At 52.8% G+C, this 18445-nt stretch overlaps 7 protein-coding genes across 7 annotated transcripts; 3 read left to right on the forward strand and 4 right to left on the reverse strand.

Moving 5' to 3' along the window:
- Positions 1 to 327: 327 nt before the first annotated feature.
- GMORB2_0418 (uncharacterized protein) lies at positions 328 to 1263 on the reverse strand (the record flags this gene model as incomplete). The annotated part of the gene is made up of 4 exons (XM_035462404.1): positions 328 to 340; positions 683 to 786; positions 1019 to 1086; positions 1182 to 1263. 4 exons carry the CDS (start codon positions 1261 to 1263, stop codon positions 328 to 330), a joined length of 267 nt encoding a protein of 88 aa, XP_035325334.1.
- Positions 1264 to 3707: 2444 nt separating this feature from the next.
- GMORB2_0419 (uncharacterized protein) lies at positions 3708 to 4663 on the reverse strand (the record flags this gene model as incomplete). The annotated part of the gene is made up of 2 exons (XM_035462405.1): positions 3708 to 4303; positions 4552 to 4663. The coding sequence occupies 2 exons, from the start codon at positions 4661 to 4663 to the stop codon at positions 3708 to 3710; spliced, it is 708 nt and encodes a 235-aa protein (XP_035325335.1).
- A 502-nt stretch (positions 4664 to 5165) lies between these two features.
- Positions 5166 to 6556, reverse strand: GMORB2_0420 (actin cytoskeleton-regulatory complex protein END3; the record flags this gene model as incomplete). Its single annotated transcript, XM_035462406.1, has 3 exons — positions 5166 to 5881; positions 5976 to 6210; positions 6320 to 6556. The coding sequence occupies 3 exons, from the start codon at positions 6554 to 6556 to the stop codon at positions 5166 to 5168; spliced, it is 1188 nt and encodes a 395-aa protein (XP_035325336.1).
- A 974-nt stretch (positions 6557 to 7530) lies between these two features.
- GMORB2_0421 (isopentenyl-diphosphate Delta-isomerase) lies at positions 7531 to 8504 on the forward strand (the record flags this gene model as incomplete). Its single annotated transcript, XM_035462407.1, has 3 exons — positions 7531 to 7723; positions 7820 to 8158; positions 8272 to 8504. 3 exons carry the CDS (start codon positions 7531 to 7533, stop codon positions 8502 to 8504), a joined length of 765 nt encoding a protein of 254 aa, XP_035325337.1.
- A 1179-nt stretch (positions 8505 to 9683) lies between these two features.
- On the forward strand, positions 9684 to 10016 carry GMORB2_0422 (acetyltransferase; the record flags this gene model as incomplete). The annotated part of the gene is made up of 1 exon (XM_035462408.1): positions 9684 to 10016. One exon carries the CDS (start codon positions 9684 to 9686, stop codon positions 10014 to 10016), a length of 333 nt encoding a protein of 110 aa, XP_035325338.1.
- Positions 10017 to 11252: 1236 nt separating this feature from the next.
- GMORB2_0423 (replication factor A2) lies at positions 11253 to 12195 on the reverse strand (the record flags this gene model as incomplete). Its single annotated transcript, XM_035462409.1, has 4 exons — positions 11253 to 11267; positions 11308 to 11892; positions 12030 to 12124; positions 12192 to 12195. 4 exons carry the CDS (start codon positions 12193 to 12195, stop codon positions 11253 to 11255), a joined length of 699 nt encoding a protein of 232 aa, XP_035325339.1.
- A 1215-nt stretch (positions 12196 to 13410) lies between these two features.
- GMORB2_0424 (uncharacterized protein) lies at positions 13411 to 16716 on the forward strand (the record flags this gene model as incomplete). The annotated part of the gene is made up of 4 exons (XM_035462410.1): positions 13411 to 13879; positions 13973 to 16023; positions 16139 to 16308; positions 16629 to 16716. The coding sequence occupies 4 exons, from the start codon at positions 13411 to 13413 to the stop codon at positions 16714 to 16716; spliced, it is 2778 nt and encodes a 925-aa protein (XP_035325340.1).
- Positions 16717 to 18445: the final 1729 nt, after the last annotated feature.

Consider the following 18445-nt stretch of genomic DNA (forward strand, 5'->3'; position numbering starts at 1 on the left):
TGTATAATATATGTATATATATATATTGTATTATATACCGTGTTATATTATATACCATGTGTTATATTATGTACTATTACACTACCATCATCTCTACACTCCTTCTCCCCGTCCTTCTAGTCCATCCATATCATGGTCTTTTACATGTTGCGCATATTTCCGTGTGATGGAGTAAAACAATATGGCTACGAGTGCTAGTAGTATGTGGCGTGTGGGATGACGTAGACTGATGATGTCTTACGAGTCATCTTCATGCGTTATCGTGACGGACAAGACTGATATGGGTTTGTCGTGACAGACAGGAACAGCACGAGTTTGACATCTCATTCATGTACAATGTCTGGATGCGAAGAAGTCGAGAGGTAGGTTGATCACCTACAATGAATGTCCTGACTTGAAATACTAGCATCAGTAGAAGGATATATCTATAGATGCTACGTTAAGAGGACTAGAGTCCAGGAAATTTGTAAAAGCAAGTTTATTTAGGGGAACTTTTATTCTTTCTTTTGTTTTCTGGTCGGTTCGGGTATCCGTCATTTCGTGTATGCATTCATGCCGTTGCTACTGCTGTCGTATGCTTTCTGTGCTACTACTGTTGCTGCTGCTGCTGCTGCTGCCGCTGATTCTATTCACCCTTTAAGCACCGACGACCTCGGGCTCCTTGGACTCGTCGTATCCGTACGATTCCTTGAGCTTCTCGACCAGAGCGACGTAGCGCTCCTTGGCCTGGTCGGCAGTGATTCCCTCGTCCACCACCTTTTGCCAGGCGGACTTCTTGGCCTTGCCCTGTTGTTTCCCCCCCCTCTGTGTTAGCTCTGTTGAAATCTTTGTCTTCTCCTTCTTCTTCTTTCGCCGTCATCATTCTCATTCTTTTCCAACCTCCTTCCCTCCCCCAAACACCTTGTGTAATCTTGTTGCTTCTCATGAGGGTTGTCTGTCTGTTGTTTGCCTCCTCTTCTTCTTCTTCTCTCCTTCTTTTTTCTTTCATCTGGTCGTCCCGGATGGGTAAGAATCGTACCTTGATGTCAAACATGCCGGGGGCAGGGGCCTTGGAAATGTCATCTCCGGAAGCGACCTTGTAGAGAGCTGGGGTAGGTGTCAGATTAGCATCGGATACGGAAGAAGCGACAGACATTCTATGCGCAAAAGTACCCGGGGGGGGGGGGGGGGGGGGAACACACCGTAGAGCTCGAGAAGCTCGTCGTTGTTGGGCTTGGAGGTGAGCTTCTTAGAGTCGTTGACGGCCTTGTCGAAAGCACTCATGATGGGCAGTTAAATTGTGTATGAGCAACGGATGGATGTAGAGGGGAATGTTTGCGTTGGTAATGAGGGGGAGAGAGAGGTTATAATAGGAAAAGGATGGAAAAAAAAGGGTTGGAATGATGGAGTTGGTTGGTTGGTGATGGAGGGGTTCGAGAGAGAAAGGAGGGGGAGAGAATATGACGATGGGGCGAGGAGAGAGTGGCCTGGTTTGTTGGGGAGGGGAGGGGAGGGAGAGGGACAGAGAGAGAGCTGATGATGATGACTGTAAATGCGGGGGTTCTCGGGAACCGACCAAGAATAAAATAAAATAAAATAAAATGAGGGGCAACACTGAAGCAGAAGAAGAAAAAATCAAGCTACGGGTCTGTCTGTGTCTGGCATATTATGACAGCTTCCTAACTCGACACACCACAACACAAACCAACACACGCTATTTCCCAGCGGTGAGATGCCCAACGTACAACTCCGTGCTTCTTAGTCATACACAGACAGAGACGGATGAGAGGCCATGTAGATATCCGATGGTGACGCTCGTCACCGTCGAATACGACCTCGTCCCACGCAGTACAGAAACTGTGTACCCGATATCAGCCATGCAGCATGCTGATACTGTTGAGACGCAGTCTTGCCGTGTCGTCGGACAATGACAGCTCATCAAATCTACCTTGTTATAATCATCAACCATGAATACTTGCAGACACCCCCTCACCCCTCCCCCCTCACCCCTCTTCAATCGCCCGAGAGATACATCAACTGTCAACCCACCCTCTTCTCCTTGAGAGCCATGATTCCGCTTGGAGGGCACAGCTCACGTCGACACGTTTACTCCTGTTAAACATACATACATACATACATATATATATATCAGAGGGACCTAACTCACCGTTTCCCAGCAGCGTTGAGTCCTCAAAGCCAAAGGAGGGGGGGGTGGGAGGGCCGTTTTGTCAAGACTGAATTGAAGCCTTGGAGATGGATTCCCACCTCCTGGTCTAGAGATACCAGGTAAACGTCGTCTTTCCGAGGATGACGAGTCCCCCCAAAATACAGGATGATGGAAACACCCACCGGAGAAGGTGCCCCGTCCCTATGGGCATACCAAGACCCAACAAGGAGGAGGCCCCTGCTCCCAAGAGACCTAGGAGGACTGCACCACCCCAGCAGGACCGCGTCCCTTCAGCCGTCGGCCTAGTCCTGTATGGGATCAAATCTAAGTGGGACGTTTAACCATATCCTCGATCGTGGTAACGGCGCTCGCTACTGTACACAAGTCAACGGGATCGACTCCATCATGGGTGGCGATCGGGGTCCGGTGTGTATCCACTCTCGGATGCAAGGTCGCCTCTCGCGCCGGACCCAGTCATGGTCAAATTGCCGGGAGTGCAGCAGAACCAGATCCAGGCAGAGAGGTTTCCGAGGGAAGAGTTTCCGAGGGAAGAGTTTCCTCTCGTCTTTGTTGACGGTTTGGGTAGGCTCGAGTACCAAGCGTTATTCTTGCCGCGTGGCCCGGATCCCTCGTGTGCCCCTCGTCGGGCTTGACAGGCACACTGGCCGGTTCCTACTTCAGCTTGTCGTGTACGACGACGGCCCCGATCAGGTATGTTGTCGGTTGTTTTTGTGACATCTGTCTGCCGCTTTTCTGACTGTTTTCTCTGTAGCCTGCCTTGGATGCTTACCGCGTCGATGCCATGGAGATCTGCGGTGGAACTGTGGAATACGGCAGGATGCGGTCCAAAACGAGGCAACAGAAGTGATGATGCTGATGATCTCTAGCTACGAATGCGGGGAAAACTCAGATGTGTGCGTGTTTGGCTGCCATCACATGATCACCCGTGGGTGGGTCACAACATCTGCGGCCGTGACCCCGTCGAGACTCGCGATTCTCTGGCTGACGATTTCGTCTGGTGCCATCATACCCTGAAAGCAGACGGGGTGCTATGATGGGCGGCTGTGTCGGAAGATGCGAGATCGTCGCCAGAACATGGTCCCCGGCAGTGGGAGAGGGCGGCGCATCACACAAGGTACAACGCTGGAGTTCCAAGGTCACATTCACCCAGGAAGGCCACCAGGGAATCCGGCCACTTTCCCTTACGAACTTTCGGAGTGGTGTGCCAGATAAACACCGATCAAGGCCGCCTGTCCCCATTCCACACCCCCCCCTCCACGGATCTCACTACCGTCTCTGTCGCATACGCCGTTCACGTGGCTGGGAAGAAACGTGCCCTCCCCCGGGGTCTCATCCGGCCATCATTGTCACCGAAGGGGCTGCGGCAAACCGGTAGAACTCAAGACTTCCTCTCCACATTCGTCAGGCTTCCATGAACCACGGCTGGAAGACACCAGCCTCCAGTCTCGATTCGGTGTGGGACGAGGGATGGGCTTGGGGGCATGATGGCGTCTGTTCACTGGGAAACCCAGAGGGGAGAGGTATGCATAGCTTTGATATATCATTTGAACTTCTGACTGGCAAATTTTCCGTCTGTAATATAGAAACGGAAAACTCGCTGCCGAGCCTCCGGCCCCCACCCCTGGCGGTCTGCCGTCTCCACGGCTTCTCCCACGCCTACGGCTGTGGCGGCCCCAAAGCCCATGGGGAAGGGGACTCGGCTCATGCGAGGCTCACGACAACGAGGGCGACGGGACCAGTCGGGAAGACCAGGCTTCAGACTCCCAAGCGGGCGGGCCAGGAGGCCCACCGCCTTGGGGGATGACGATCCGTTGGTCAGGAGTTCGTCCGATGTTCTTGTGACTCTAACATCGCGCCGTTGCCTCGGGTATCCTGTCCACGCCTTCGAACACCACGCCAGTCCGTCGAGCTCAGACGGCTGCTGCGCGCAGAGCCGAGGCAGACGAGAGGAACATGGGTGACGCCTCTCCCTGTTGTCGGACGCGGTGGGTCCTAGGCTCCCTACCATGATGCCTGCTGCCGCGGTCAGCGCAAACCCCGTCGGCGTGGACTTGATAGTGCAGAACCTCGCAGTAGAGGTGGCGCACCTGAAGCAAAGTGCGCGGGATGACACCGCCATCAAGGAACTCGAAGCCGCTTGCCGGCGCAAGTTTGAGGCGAACGATGCGAATGACAAAGGACACGGGAAAGATGTCAGAAGATGTCAAGAAACTGGCCAAGGACCTCGCGGATCTAGCGAGGCGTCTTAACAAAGATGTCGGCGACATCACTAAGCGGATAGACAGGGAACGCAGCAGAACCAACGCGCCCCAGCCCAGTCAACAGCAGGCAAGGAACACGTTCGTTGACACGCCCGTGGGGACGAATCGCCCGCCTCGGCCTACGCTGGCACGAGAAATAGCGGAGCGAGTTAAAGTCGGCAAAGAGAGCGCCCAAAAGCGCCAAGATCCAGTTCGCCGTCGTATCGAGTTCTAAGGTCATCGCGGCAATGGACATAGCGAGAATCTACCAAGTGCAACGTCAAGAACCACAGAAAAGCGAGATCTCTCCCTCACATAAAGAAAAAAAGGAACAAAAAAAGAATGAGAGACGAGGATCTTAACATTACATAACACCTAACCTACTATCCGAATGTAAGTTAGAAGTGTTTATAGTATTTGTTCTCATAAAGACACCACACGGGACAGCTCTGCTTTCTCGACCACCACAACAGTGGAAAAGTATGGCATAAGGGTCAGCGGCGTATGATAATAATAATAATAATAATGATAATCAGAGACACGTTCGAACCAAGGGACGGTCAACCCTCCTGCGACGAGCAGGCTCAAGGCGCCAGCTCCGGTCGACCGGGGGGGAGAAATGAAAAAAAAAAAAGTATAGAGAGCATCTGTAATATAGCAAAAGAATAACATGCAAATAAGAACAAACGTATCTATTACACAAAAAAGCAAAAACAATATTATGACTAAGAAAAAATTAGAAACACACTATGCGTCCCTCAGCTAGACTTTGCTACCTCAATCTCATGTCGAATCTCCTGGAGAACCTGGTTCCGTGATGCGAGATGGGCCTCGAGGCCGTCGACCTGCTCGCGCACGGTCTGGAGATCGTCCGAGATGGTCTTGAGGTTACCGCCGCCAGAGTCGGCGCCGGAGTCGTCCTCGAGCTCGCGCAGCTGGCGGCGCTTGTAGTCGAGGAGCTGGTCAAGCTCCTTCTTGACGAGGGCGGGCTTGGTGTCGCGCTTGGCGCCGCCCTTTCTGCGCTCAGCTATCTCCTCTACCTTGCGCATCTTGTCCTCGAGGTCCTGTAGGCGGCGCTTGAGGCGGACTTCTTCCCAGTCCTCGGTCTTCTCGGTGGAGAAGTCGGTGCCGGCCGTCTTGAAGCCGCTGCGGCCCAGGCGCGTGAGGTACTGCTCGCCGAACTTGGTCTTGCGCCCCGTACTCGTCGAGTCGTCGGCCTTTGTGGCCCAGCGCGACGTCCGCTGGTTGTCGATCTGGTAGTCGATCTGGTTGCGCTCGAAGCTGGAGCGTAGCGACGCCGGCACCGACCGCGGGATGCGGTACCCGTCGTGCCGGTTGTTGAGGATGTGCAGGAAGGCCAGGCACGCGTCCTTGTTGATGGTTGACGACGCCGAGGGGTTAATCAGGTTCCACGCCGACCGGATGTCCGTGTCGGGAACGTCGAGGGACTCGTATAAGCCCTCTAGGGCGGCGACTGGGTGATCGAAGGTCAGTCAGCATAAAAAGAGAATGTATAGGCTGGTTACTCTGGTAGACAGAGATGATGGACAGAAAAGTTCAACACCCACAAGAGATCTCTCCACGCATGTCCCGGTTCTCCTGGTAGATCTGGTCGTAGTTGGCCTTGTCCTCAGGCTTCATGTACCAGTCGAAGCCATCCTTGAGGCCCTGGTCATCCGATTCGTCCTCGACCCGCTCAAACTGCGTCTGTTTCCCTGTGATAGCCCGGCTGGCCTGAACCAGATGGGCCTTTGACTCCGGTACCAGCCAGTCGGGGATGACGGGTGGAACATCGACATACTCCTATTGGCACGCGGAAAAGAACTGCATTAGTCTTCCATATCCGAGGGGAGAGGGAGGGAAGGGGCCCAGAGGACGAGGGGCGTTGGGGGTGGGGGCGCATAAAACGTACCCCGTTGAGTATGTCAAAGATTATCCTCATTCCCACACAAAACTCCTCGAAGTCGAGATTTCCATCATTGTCCACGTCTGCTAGATCCCACACGCGCTCGAGCTGGTCGTCACGCAGTCCACTGTTCTTCAGGACGGGGGCAGCCTGCTCTCCCGTGAGGTACTTTCCACCTCCAGTCCTTGAAGAGAATATATTCCAGTACGTCTCGACCTCTTGGGCCTCAATCTTGGGGGCCATGACGGGAGCTCGGTCGGTTGGCGGCGGCGTCGGCGGCGGCGTCGGGAGGCAAGCTGTCGTTGTCGCAGGGGTAGGGAGAGGAGAGAGGCCGCGGGCGGATTCGGACAATGAGTAATAGTGAATACCTCCTAATGTGTGGTAGTTGATGTCTCTGTAGAGTAACCCGAGCCAGCGTGGAAGGGAAGAGATCGACAGGCGAGCTGATGATTGTAAATGCTGGTGGTGGTGACTCTGTCGCCGCCGTGGCTAATGGAGCAACGTCGAGGTGTCAGTGACGAAACTCTCTATGCTCTGGCTTGGCGGTTCTCCCGATTGGGGCGTGACCTGTTGAGATGGTGGGATATAGTGATAATACTGTATTGATGCATATAGGGGGTTAGTACCGTGAGGGGCTGTGTTTGGTGTGACCCGGTGCGTCCCAAGACTGGCTAGATTTTAAATGCAGATTGACGCAAAGGGGGCAATATCAATAGTTGATTTTCATATGTTAGTTGTGACAAGAGTCCTCGTTGAGGTCATTTAGGGTGATAGGTAACCACACATAATCTCATCGTGGAGGCCGAGAACCTCTGATTGAGCCCCCGGTTTAGTAAATGAGAGGATGATCAAAATAATCCCTGCAACTACAACGCTGTTATCGGTCCATTCTTGTGCGACTATTTTGTCGACCTTCCCCTCTTAGTCTCTCGCCATCCATCCAATATGGAGAGGTAACAAAGCTTCTCTTCTTGGAGGGGCATAACAAACCAGGGGGGCCGCCCATTCTTTTCTTTCTCTCTCTCTCACTTCTCACTTTCCGTCTACAGTTTAGACCTGGGGCAGGCCCGATATCTTTTTCTTTCTTACCATACCGGTATACATATATATATATATATATCTTGTATACTATATATAAGCTCTCATCCCGACCGCATTAGCCCAGTGGCTCTCCCACCTACTCTCCTGGCGATAGAAACACAGCGACACCCGCAACCATGTCGACGACAACCGTCACCACGACGGCCGAGACCATCACGGCCGACACCCTGCTGCGACTCTTCCCAGACATCGACACGAGCTCCGAGGCCCTCGACGGTCACGATGAGGAGCAGATCCGTCTGATGGACGAGGTCTGTATCGTCCTGGATTACGACGATGCACCCATCGGCAAGGCCAGCAAGAAGATTTGTATTTGCCCTATTCTCCATCCTCCACCGCTCTTCCCTCTTCGGAGTGCACGCGCGCGCATGGGAATCGACTGACATGGCTCTCGCGTGAATAAAGGCCACCTCATATCCAACATTGACAAGGGTCTCCTCCACCGTGCCTTCTCCGTCTTCCTGTTCAACGAGAATAACGAGCTCCTCCTCCAGCAGCGTGCCTCGGAGAAGATCACATTCCCCGACATGTGGACTAACACCTGCTGCTCTCACCCTCTGGCCGTTTCTGGCGAGACGGGATCCACGCTTCCCGAGGCCATAGAGGGTGCCAAGCGCGCCGCCCAGCGCAAGCTCGACCAGGAACTGGGCATCAAGAACGATCAGGTCCCCATTGACAAGTTCAAGTTCCTCACCCGTATCCACTACAAGGCTCCCAGCGACGGAAAGTGGGGAGAGCACGAGAGTGAGTGAATGACCCGATTTCCCTCTGAGCAAAAATACAAAAAAAAAAAAAAAAAAAGTTGGAGAGGAGGAGGGAGGGAGACGTATGGCTAACTTTGCGTGTCTTGTTGTTAGTCGACTACATACTCTTCATCAAGGCCAAAGTTGACGTCCACCCGAACGAGAACGAAGTCCAGGCCACCCAGTACGTCACGCCTGATAGCCTCAAAAAGCAGCTCGATGACCCCAGCCTCACCTTCACGCCCTGGTTCAAGCTCATCTGCCACACTATGCTCTTTGAGTGGTGGGAGCACCTCGACTCTGGTCTCGACGCCTACCTCGGCGAAACGGACATTCGCCGCATGTGAGAGGGTTGCTGTCGTCAAGGACTGAGAACTGTGAGAGCGAGCAGAAAGAAAGAGGCTCATTAATTTGGAAAGGAAGTCACCCACAACGTCACGTCTGCTTTTCTTTTTTCCAACGAGAAGAAACATAAATACAAAGGATTGTTGTCGTTGCACCAAGGCTGCCAGCGTTATTCTGTCTGCTTCGGGCTTGCATAGAGATACCATTTTCCCCCTCATACCTAGAAAGTTTTCTTTTTTTCCGATTCAAGGAAGCGGGCTACGTGTATGCTTACCTATGCTATTCTTTCGAAACCCTCTTGTTTTCTTCCGTGTCCTCGTCAACGGCAAGAGTTGTCGGCATCGGCGATAAGCAGCGTGGCGATGTAACCCCAATGCAGAAGGCGCATTCGATTGAAGCAGAACCTCCAGTTAGCCGCAAGGTAATGGAGAGTGATATGGTAGCCTCAATGCCTTGTAACCGAACATGATTGTCCCGTATGATGGCCTGCATTGCATACGGAAAGGACTTTAGGGGGGCTGGTGGTAACACTATAAGTCCAACAGGATCACCCACCATCACGTATACTATCTCTATGTAGCCGTAGCCTTTCGTCGTGATTCGGTCCCTATCTACGGTTTACAGTACCCGTCCCTAGGTTGATGTGAAACCGAAGAAAAAGAAATGGTTGGCGTTGTCGTACGATACCTGGTTCGCCCTCTCCGAACAAAACAGGTTGTGTATATTTCTATGTACGTGAATCGCCTCTACCTCCCCAATGCAGACTTCTTTGCAGCTCAGTGTGACGGAAGGACGTGTGACGAACACTCGGCCTTGTTCTAGGAAATATGTTTAGTAGTATCCCCGGTGAGTATGCCATGGGATGGTCCATGTCTGTTTTCTCTGTCAAGTCTGCAAACCTCTTCCTCAATCATCACACACAGTTTTGTTCGACATTACCGCTCAAGGTGATCAACAGAGGAACGTTCTGAACTCTCTCTCTCTCTCTAACTTTTTTTTTTTTAAAAAAAAAAAAAAAAGGTAATCTTAAAGCCCATTTTTTGCTATCATTCCCTTTTCCAACACACATTGACGTCGATCTCCTGCATCTCCCCATCGATGATAGCCACCAATCGACGAGATTCACACAAGACGACAGCCTCGCAGGATAATCGTTACTATTCCCCTCGAAAAACACAACCATGAGTTACCAAGCGAGCAAGGAAGCAAGTTCCGCGGGCAAGACAACCCTGTCACCGTCGGCGTGGGATCTCGATGCCGTACGCACCGTCAACATCGATGAGAGTGTCGTGGCGGGGACCTCTCTCGCCAATTCGTTCGTCACGGACCCACTGAGCCTGTATATCTTGGACGGCCTCTCCGAGGAGCAGAAGAAATGGGACCTCCATGTCTCCCTCATGACGACAGTCGTGGGCATCCCACGCTCACGCCGGCCTGGTGACGACCATCGGTCCCGGCTACGACGCCCTGGCTATCTGGTAGTACAGCTCGTTTCCCGGGTGGAGGTGGGGTAGAAGAGTTCTTATTGCTTCGTTGTATGGTTTTATATGACTGACGATGCAACGTGATGAGGAGTGGAACGAAACCCACGACACAGGTCCCCTCCAGGTACAGATACGGACGGGTGGTGGACCATGCTGCGCAGCGGCATAGCGTCGCTGTATCTCAGACTACCAGAGGAGGCGCGCGTGCGGTACTCTTCCGAGGTGTTACCTCTCTTGCACCGGACCAAGGATCGCATAATAGGATCTCGGAGCGAACAATGCTATTATCTCGTGTATGTGGGCACTCTGCCCCTTGCTCGAGGTTGTGGGTATGCCAGCCGGCTTATAGATTGGTGTCGAGGGTGGGGTTTTTTTTTTCTTCTCTTGAATATATTTATATTTACTATCATGGGGAAAACACATTTTTGTACTATTGTATTACATTTTTCGGGTGATTCTTCTTATAATGCCACCGTCACATCTTGCGTTTCCTTCTTCCATCTCTTTCTGATCATGGATATATATATATTTATGTTCCGGAGTATGTCCTGACACTTCTAGTAGGCTGACGACAAGAATCACGTCATGTATCTCGAGTCTGGCTCCCTCGCCAGCAATGCCTTGTACGAAAAGTTTGGCTTCCGTGTCGTCGACGAGATTGCTCTCCCTCGTGGGAGGGAACCCGTCAAGCTTGGCATCATGGTCCGTGAAGCCCAACCTTACCCCATAATGGCTGACTTGTCGACTGCCTCGTCCCAGGAGAATGCCTAGCTCTAGGGTTGCTTCGAGAAGCGAAGGAGAGGTTTGTCTCCGGACATGGCCGAATTGCCCTCTCTGCCTTTGCCCATTCATGAGTTAAGCGATGTGCAACTTTCTAGTTTGTTTCGCTTGAGTGAGAGCCAGATTGTACCGAGCCATGAGCGTTTTGCTCTCGTCCTTGCTTTCATCAGATTGCTTTTATTGTGATATCTAGTAATATCTAGTAGCGCCGAGTGGCCTAGACCACATACATACATTTTTCTTTTGTCGAACATTGCCAGTGAGCCCCGTCTACATGCCATGGAAATAGGAAGGGAAAAGAGAAGAAGAAAAAGAGACCTTAAAGTGTGTGTGTGTGTGTGTGTGTGAAAACAGATCATATCTTCTTCATGTAAAACCATATATATATATATATATATATTGCTTCTCAATACTCCAAAACAGCCCAAGTCTCGTCATCCATCGTCGTGTAGATCAGACCAGTGCCGAGCAGCTCATCCGACGCAGTTAAGACCTCACGCACTGACATGCCAGTCCCGTTGGTGATGATGTTGATGTTGACGCCCTCGTTGCCCCCGGGGGCGTTGGTGATGAAGTTGTACACGCGCTTGGCACCAGGCGTGCAGCCAGACAGCTTGCCTGAGATGACGGGGTTGGAGTCACCGCCAGCACCAGCGCCAGCACCACCACCGCCACCGTCCACAAACATGCCGTCACCGCCAGCGCCGTTGGCACCGGGCTGCCCGCGAGTGAAGAAGAGGTGGACATACGTGGCCTCTAGCATGTGATAGTTGACCTCGTTGAAGTCGGAGATGGGGCGGATGAGGTGGGCACTGATGTAGCGCTTGCCGCTAAACGACTTGAGACGACCCCAGGCGCGGACGTGGGAGCCAATCTGGAAGCCGGGATTCGACGCCTCGTCCTGCTTGTCAACGTCGATGAACTTCTTGACGTCGATCTGACCCGTGCCGTCATCCAAGGTGATGGTGATGTTGGTGGGCTGCTGCTTGAAGTTGTTGACCTGACCGACCACCGTCACCTGGGTCACCGCCTGGTTGTCGATCTTGAATTCGCCGCCGTTGAAGGCCTCCTCGGCGTCGAGGATCTGCTTCACAGTCACCGGCCGTAGGGATTCATCCTGGTAGTTCTGGGGAGAGAGAGAGAGAGGTGTCAGATCCAGGAGCAGGCCTCTTTTTGTCTTGTAGGAGAGATTGAGATGGAAGGGAGAGAGAAGTATATAAAAGGAGATTGGGAAGAGAACCGGATGAAGAGAAGTCAGCGTACCTTGCCACCACCGCCGCCCTGACTGCCCTGCTGAGAGCCACCGGCAAAGTAGCCGCCAGACTCGTCGCCCGTCGTAGAATAACCACCGTATGCAGCTGCGATGGTAGAGTTAGACAGGTCACACAGAACGAGACGGAGGGGGAGGAGGAGGGAGAAATGTACACATGGTGGCGGTTTGTAGAGGAATATTGCGTGGATGAAGCTGAGGTCCAGGTGGGTGGGGGACGCGTGAGGCGCGTCACGGTTTAATTGACGGCGGCTTTAGTGGTGGTTTCTTCCCCGCGATTGTGGCGCTTTTCTGTTCCTCGTTGCTGAGTCATCTGGACTCTCTCCATTGCGGCCTTGCCTCGTTTATCCAGCCACAGCCCTGTCAAGCCGCAACAGGTTTCATACGAGGCTCATGCTCAACGGTTTCTAGTGTCTGTCTTCTGTACCATCCGAGGGATCGTCGTAAGCAGAGCGTCCCGTCTCTTGCGGGAAGTGACTTAACCATGACATCCTTATCAATTGATAAATAGTGTCGATGGGATGACAAGAACATGCACCGCGTACATAATATAATAATACCTACACTTGCAACCCCCGGAACCGAGTTTTCCGGTGAGCACGTGCAAACGGAAAACTACCCCGGCTCTGCTAATGCTGGGGTCACATGGCCCGTGGGGGGGCGGGCGGCATCAATCGTCATGGTTGTCAGTCAGAGAGACAGCATAGAAGGCGGTGGAATATCTATCGCAAAGCAGCATACGGGAAATGGCCAGCGAATTGTGTGTAGGTTATACGCTCTACGCCGTAATAGATGATTTATCGCGCATAAGACTTGCAGAACTGGGCATCCATCCTCTCTTCACTCAGTGAGTGCTGTGCTCTACGTATTTAGCCTCGGCAGATGGGGGCAGACGCTGTACAGGTCAACTATCCAGTGAGCAGCGGCGACATCGGCTGCGTCACTCGTTTTATCCATCCACTCCCAATCCTCCTTTGGCCCCCTTATCCTCCTCCCCCTCAAAACGTTGGCATAAATATTGCATTCATCAAAACAAAACAAACACGCCATCACCGCTTCTTTTCCAAATCCTTGAATACATCCTTCCATCCATCCTTCCATCCTTCCTTCCATCCTTCCATCTGCTAGGCGGTACCTACAGTACTCTAGAACACTTTGACGGCGCTAAGGCCACTTCATCTCAACCTCACTCCCCTTGGGCTTCTTCGCTTTGGGCCTCGACGACTCACCGAATTCCCGACTCTAGTCCGCTCCCAACCCCCTCATCAACAACACACTTCCATTCAACCACAATACCTTCTATCTAGGCGGCGGTCAACTTCCGCTTCTTGACCGACACACGCATACACACAGTCTGCATCAACGACTCTAGTCATGGTGCGGCAGAAGACAGCTGCTCTGCCCATTATCCCCCTTCCGAGAGGAAGCGTCCTCCTCCCCGGACTCGTCCAGAGGATAAGCGTCACCTCTAGCCGACCCGACATCCCTGCCCTGCTCGCCCATGTCTACGAGAGTGCTGCCACACAGGGGCCCGAGTCCCGCGTAGACTCGGTCCCCATTGCCTGCGTGCCGATCGGCTCACCCCACGTGAGCCCCAACGGCCAGCTCCTCATCAGCAACGGCGAGGAAGTCGACAGCTCGACCCTTGATAACGTCAACCCCGGAAGCGCCAACAAGGCGGACCTCTACAACTTTGGTGTCGCCGCTCGCATCGTCGGTATCGATGGCCGCGGCCAGGGCGAGTTCGCCTTGAGGGTCGAGGGCACCTCTCGCATCAGGGTCGATGACATCAAGCAGGATCGTCCTTTCTTTCACGGCGCCATCACCTACTTTACTGATGAGGGTATGCATCTCGCCGCCTTACCTTAGTCCCACCAGCTCCCATTGGGTAAAAATCGGAACGCATCGGTTGCTAACATGAAAACCCGGGCTACAGTCAACGCATCTGATAAGCAGCTCCACGACCTCTTTGCTCTCCTCAAGACTCGATCTCGTGAACTCGTCACCATCCTCCGCATATCGGCCCTGCTTCCCAGGACCAAGGGCGGACCTCCCCTCTCTCCCTCGATTACAAAGCGCCTAGAGATGCTCATCATGCGGAGGGAGTTCAAGGATGCCGGCCTCCTCGCCGACTTCATGGCCAACCTGATCGAGACGTCCCACGAAGAGAAGCTCGAGATCCTGGCTGCTCTCGATGTCAAGGTCAGGATCACAAAGGTCATTGAGCTCCTCGAACGCCAGGTCGGGGGCATCAAGAACAACTTCAAGATTACGACCTTTACCTCTGTGCCTATCCAGATCCTGGATAGGCTCGACGAGAACCCTTCGAGGAAGCAGAACCAGCTGCCCAACATCCCGGGAATCACATTCGTCTCTCAGCAGGGCCAGGCGGCCAACAACGGCGGCGGGGACGATCAGAACAACGACCAGGACGCCAGCGAGCTGGATGAGCTCAAGAACAAGCTGCAGCTGGCCAAGCTTCCGGCCGAGGCGTCCAAGATGGTGGACCGCGAGCTGCGCCGTCTTCAGAAGATGATGCCCATGAACCAGGAGTACCAGGTAACGAGAAACTGGCTCGAGATCCTGTCCGAGATCCCCTGGTCGGCCATCACCGACGACCGGCTCGGGCCGGATACGCTGAAGAAGGCTCGGAAGCAGCTCGACGAGGACCACTACGGCCTGGACAAGGTCAAGAAGAGGCTGATCGAGTATCTCGCCGTGCTCAGGCTGAAGCAGTCCATCAACGACGGCCTGGATGCGAAGATCCAGAAGGCGCAGGAGGAAGGTAGCTCCTCCAACTCGGAGGGGCAGGACGGTGCCCAGGGCGCCGACTCGGCGGCCAAGCTGGAGATGCTCAGGTCGCAGCGCAAGGTGGACAAGTCGCCCATCATGCTGCTGGTTGGACCGCCTGGTGTTGGCAAGACGAGCCTTGCCAAGTCGGTGGCCAACGCCCTCGGACGCAAGTTCCACCGCATCTCGCTGGGCGGCGTCAGGGACGAGGCCGAGATCCGCGGACATAGGAGGACGTACGTGGCGGCGATGCCGGGCCTCATCGTCCAGGGCCTGCGCAAGGTGGGCGTGGCCAACCCGGTCTTCCTCCTGGACGAGATCGACAAGGTGGGCGTGGCGAGCATGCACGGTGACCCTTCGGCGGCGATGCTCGAGGTGCTGGACCCGGAGCAGAACCACAACTTCCACGACCACTACGTCGGAATGCCGATCGACCTGTCCAGGGTGCTGTTCATCGCGACGGCCAACTCGCTGGACACGATACCGGCGCCGCTGCTGGACCGGATGGAGACCATCTACATCCCGGGCTACACCACGCTGGAGAAGCGGCACATCGCCATGCAGCACCTGGTGCCGAAGCAGGTGCAGGCCAACGGGCTGGGCGTGGAGCAGGTGTCGTTCACGCAGGACGTGGTGTCCAAGATTATCGAGTCGTACACGCGCGAGTCCGGGGTCCGCAACCTGGAGCGCGAGATCGGGTCGGTGTGCCGGGCCAAGGCGGTCGAGTTCGCCGAGGCCAGGGACTCGGGCAGCCTGGAGAAGTACAGGCAGGAGCTGACGGTGGAGGACATCGAGAACATCCTGGGCAGCGAGCGGTTCGAGGAGGAGATTGCGGAGACGACGAGCCGGCCGGGCATCGTGACGGGCCTGGTGGCGTACTCGTCGGGCGGCAACGGCAGCATCCTCTTCATCGAGGTGGCGGACATGCCCGGCAGCGGACGGGTGCAGCTGACGGGCAAGCTGGGCGACGTGCTCAAGGAGAGCGTCGAGGTGGCGCTGACGTGGGTCAAGGCTCACGCGTACGAGCTGGGTCTGACGTCGGAGCCGTCGGCGGACATAATGAAGGAGAGGAGCATCCACGTCCACTGCCCGTCCGGGGCGATACCCAAGGACGGGCCCAGCAGCGGAATCGGGCAGGCCATCGCGCTCATCTCCCTCTTCTCGGGGAAGCCGGTGCCGCCGACCATGGCGATGACGGTACGTGCCGGATACTCAAAGCTCACCATCACAGACTCGTCTCGAAGGTTTCCCCTCGTCGATGTAACAGCAGAAGAAGACTAACTTTTTTCTTTCTTACTCGTTCAATCTCTAGGGCGAAATATCTCTCCGTGGAAGGGTCACGGCGGTCGGGGGAATCAAAGAGAAGCTGATTGGCGCTCTCCGGGCCGGAGTCAAGACTGTCCTCCTTCCTGCTCAGAACCGAAAGGATGTCAAGGATCTGCCTCAGGAGGTTAAGGATGGTCTTGAGATTCTTCACATCGGGTATGTTTTCTTTCCGTCTTTTTTTTTTCCCTCTCCTCTCCTCTCCTCTCTCTCCTCTCACTCTCTCCATCTCCTCTCTCCATCTCCTCTCTCCATCTCCTCTCTCCATCTCCTCTCTCCATCTCCTCTCTCCATCTCCTCTCTATCTCTATCTCCTCTCTCTCACACACACTCTCCTCACTCTCTCTCCTCTCACTCCACTCAGCTCTCGATTCCTTGTCACTATCCTAATAACACACCCCTCCCCCTCGCTCTCGCTCCCCCTCCCTCTGAGAAGAAGAATGCGACATTTACTGACGACTAACTTAAAATCTCCCCAGCCACATATGGGAAGCGATTCGTCTGGTCTGGCCTGACTCTGACTGGGCGGCTGACAGCCACTTTGCTGGTATTGAAAGCCGGCTGTAACTCTGTATGCTTGACTTTCACGGGTGTCTTTTTTCTCTCTCTTCTTTTTTTTCTCTTTTATTTTTTATTTTTCTTATTTTACAAGCACATGAAGGTATCATGCTTTTTCAGCACCCCCTCCCTCCCCCCTCACTCTCCTTCAACCCCCTCCCTCCTGTTGTTTCCCTTCGATTTGTTTTGAGCGGGATGAAAAAGGAAAAAAGAATGTGAAGAGGAAGAAGAAAAATTGCACACACACACACACACACAAAGAAACAGTTTGGCATATCATTTTTTTTTTGCAAGGTTTCTTATTCTTGTTGCTATTCTTAGGTTTTTTGTTTCTTGTTCAATAAGTATGCTTCTAATATAATCAAAGCAAGGAAAAAAAGAGAGAATGTATATGCATCTTGCCATGCCGTCCGATTGAGAACCCTGTGTAGCTGACGAGGTTGCATCTCACATGTGTCTGTCCATGAGACCCAGACCCAGCTCGAATGGATGATTAGAGTAAATGGATAGACACGAGCATTAGATTATTAGGCTATATAATATCACATGTATCACAACTCAGCTCTGAAAGTCTGCATTGGTTACTGATGGGGGGGGGGGGGAGATTATAGGGAAAACGTGGAGTCGGAGATGCGTATCACTCGGATGGTCTCGACCTACATCTCTCTCTTGAAAATGATATTACGATATGCATAATTGGTTCTTTTTTTCTCTGGGCCCGTGACGGAAAAGCACGTGTTGTCTTCCTGTAGGTTGGTGGATTCTTGTCGCAGTTCATCATGTTTACTCAACGTGGAAGCAGGGGCCTCGGGTCTCTGTATCACCCTCGTGAAGGTGTAGAGGGGGTGAGGTAGAAGGAAAAGAAGAGGAGGAGGAAGAAGAAGAAGAAAAGAAAAAGAGAATCAAGAGAAAAAAGAAAAGAAAAAGAGTGGAGAAAAAAGAAGGAAAGGAAAGAGGAAAGAAGAAAAGAATGACAACGGGTGGACACATGGGCATCAAGTTTACTAGCAGGGATGTCAAGGTCGGGGAAAGGAGAGCTGAAAATATGACGGGGATGACTCCGGGGGGGGGGTGTGAAGAATGAAGGAAGAAGGAAGAGAAAGAAGAAAGAAGAAAGGAGAGAAAGAAGAAAGGAAAGAAAGAATAAGAGACAGAGGGGGAGAGAGGGAGAAGAAAAAAAGACTCTCCGTCATGATTTACCACATCATCACATATGTATACTGTAATATAGTGTAATATACCGTAATATACTGTAAATAACCGTAATATACTGTAAATAAAATATACAATTATATAGTGATTAATGTAATAGTATAGTAGTTTATTATAGTTATTATAGTTATTGTGATTGTATGACTGTTCTGTAGTCGGTACAGATTAGACTGTACGGAGTAGAGTGATGATGTTTTACTCTTATTTATTTATCTATTCATTTTTTATATTAAAAGGGGGTTTTTTTTTTTTTATACCCAAGACGTACCCGTATGCACGAGTGCTCGTAGATGATTACGGGTCAAGTCGTATATATACCAAGCACTGGAATTACGATTGTAGGGTTCTACTCCAAAAAAGTCTAAGATGAGACGAGAGGGTTACATTATATGTTGTCATGGGTGTGAAATAGCTGAGGTGTTTTCAAAGTATATACTCGTTATGTATTGCTATTGCTTGGAAGAGGATAAGTATCACGAAGGGGGGGGGGGGGGGGGGGGGGTTTTTTTTTTTTTTAAAAAAAAAA

The sequence above is a fragment of the Geosmithia morbida genome (assembly GCF_012550715.1).
Source record: "Geosmithia morbida isolate 1262 chromosome Unknown scaffold_0, whole genome shotgun sequence".
NCBI lineage: Eukaryota > Fungi > Ascomycota > Sordariomycetes > Hypocreales > Bionectriaceae > Geosmithia > Geosmithia morbida.